The following is a 2324-nucleotide window of genomic DNA, read 5'->3' as shown; positions in this document are numbered from 1 at the left end:
TCAGTTGTAGTGATTTTTGGCTACGGACGCAACTGATAAGAAACCTCCTCTTTGGTGAAGAGAGAAAAAAAAAAACAACATTATGGCTTGTGCAGATTTTTTTTTTTTCCTAGCTCTGTGAAGAGAATAGCCCGGAGGAAGGAACACTTTTGCGATGTGTTTCGTTGCGATGCCTTGCGATGCGTCGCGCTTCACGCGTAGGTGGCTTCAGTGTGTGGCTTCACCAGTAGGCGGTCCCACCACTCAGCGGCGCTCGGCTGCTGGTTGCGGAATAGAACATAACAACGACCCCCCTGTGTAGAGGAGTAAGAAGAGAGGGTGGGGGTGGAGTCCTCGCCACGATGCGATTTGGAGCAACGGGGGAGGCGAGAAGCTCCGTCCGCAGCCCCGAGGAGAAGTAGAAGCGCAATCAGCGGCACCACCAGCTGCAACAGCCGCGCAAGTCGCAGAAGTCGCTCCAACCGCGGCTGCCGCGCCCAGTTTGTCTTCACCCCCCACATCCCGCACCATGAATATCATCGACGAGTACGACCTGGACATGTACAAGAATATTGTCATGTCGAATAACTGCAAAGAGGAAGACATCCTCTGCATTTTTAACATGTCGAGCTTCCTCAACACGTTATGCTTTATTATATTTTTCGTGATCTTCCTGTGGGCCCTGTCTATCATTTCGAGGTACTACACCTCCTACAATATTATGAAGTATCTCAAGGATCGGAAGGTAAGCATGTCCCCCCTGCTAAGCGTCGCTGATACTCACCGCTTCTCACTCCCCACCGCTTCTCACTCCCCACCGCCTCTCCCCCCCCACGCAGGCAATCTACATGCAGAACTTGTCCCGCTACATCAACGAAATAAAAATGCTATGCAGGAGCCACGTGAATGATATCATCCGAATTAAGAAAAAGATAACACCGAAGAGCGTCGACAAGATAAGCCTAGACATATGTATCCATGACAACATTCAGTTGGTGAAGAATTACCTCAGCTCCAGCGCCAAGGACACAACTGACTTGTACAAATATGGCATCACCTTCACCTTCTCCTCAAAGAAGCCTGTTTGTGTTACCCTCTACTGGGGGGTGCTCCTCAATGAAATCAATCAGGTGATACACGACAAGACAGAGGGACGAAGAAAGACAACAAACGGAAGAAGCACCGTCATTTGTATAGACAATTTTAAGACCTTTTTTACCGAAGGGTTTGGCAGATCGTTACAGTTGAAGCCTTCCTCCGATGCGATGACTTACCTTCTGGATAAACATAAGGGTAGTTCCTATTCGGGGGAGGAAGATGTGGCAGGAACAGGAGAAAACTTCTACGATCATCACCATCATAACCGTGATCATTTGTCCCCACAGCAGAACCCCTCCTTCATTAACTTCACCTCATGCTTGCACAAGACCCCTAGCTCATTCTTCGCGTGCAGGGAAAATATCACCTATACCATGCCGTCCGATGAGAGCTTCTGCGTCGCAGATGTCCTCAGCCAAATAGAGGTCGAGAAAAATTGCTACCTGGATGATCTCAAGGAGAAACTACAGAAGAATAAGTACGATCAGCAACACCCCCTTGACGAAAAAGTGTTAAGTAGCAACATGAGCGACGAGCAGATAAGAATCCCCCTCACTATTCTCATAAACGGCGCACCCCCGATGGATTTGATGTCCACTTCTTCACTGTATGGCAGCTCCCCTGGGGGCGCCGCCACTACTGTCTCCCCCTCGAAAGGGGTAGGGAAGAACCGAGCCAGCGGAACAGGAGCGACAACCGGAATTGGGACCCATGCCAGCACGCTAGTCGTATTGGTGGACTTCAAAAAAATGAAGGATAAGTATATTCCATCGATAATCAAAGACATCTGTGTTTTTAGCCAAAGTGGCACCAACACGGCGGTACATAAAAGCAAAAAGAAAAATGAAGGTTTCCAATTTGTCGACATACTAGACATTTATGGACACGAGGAACACGATAAGGAGTGCCTCATCTGCATGACCTCGTACAAGGACACTTTGTTGATGCCGTGTAGGCACTCATCCTTTTGCTATGACTGCATGAAATCATTGCGCCAGGAGAAGTGCCCCATCTGCAGGTGTCTCTTCACTTCCTTTATCAAGTTCCCTCTCAAGAATATCGACAAGGGGGGGGACATGCCGTAAGCGGCTACCCGGAAGGTGGAAGGAGCGGTAGGAGGAACAGAGTAAAAAAAAAAAAAAAGTCATTTTTGAAAGGCTTTCGCCATACGGAGATGTGTACTGTGCTACCCTATTGTGAATATTGTGAAGTGTTTTTTTTTTTTTTTTTTTTGTTTTTAAATACGT

The 2324-nt window shown here is 47.9% G+C and overlaps 1 protein-coding gene across 1 annotated transcript; it reads left to right on the top strand.

Moving 5' to 3' along the window:
• Positions 1 to 508: 508 nt before the first annotated feature.
• Positions 509 to 2162, top strand: C922_02039 (hypothetical protein; the record flags this gene model as incomplete). Its single annotated transcript, XM_008817638.1, has 2 exons — positions 509 to 724; positions 819 to 2162. 2 exons carry the CDS (start codon positions 509 to 511, stop codon positions 2160 to 2162), a joined length of 1560 nt encoding a protein of 519 aa, XP_008815860.1.
• Between the last annotated feature and the right edge of the window lie 162 nt (positions 2163 to 2324).

This window comes from Plasmodium inui (assembly GCF_000524495.1).
Source record: "Plasmodium inui San Antonio 1 unplaced genomic scaffold supercont1.7, whole genome shotgun sequence".
Lineage (NCBI taxonomy): Eukaryota > Apicomplexa > Aconoidasida > Haemosporida > Plasmodiidae > Plasmodium > Plasmodium inui.
This window is presented reverse-complemented; position numbering and strand designations above follow the sequence as displayed.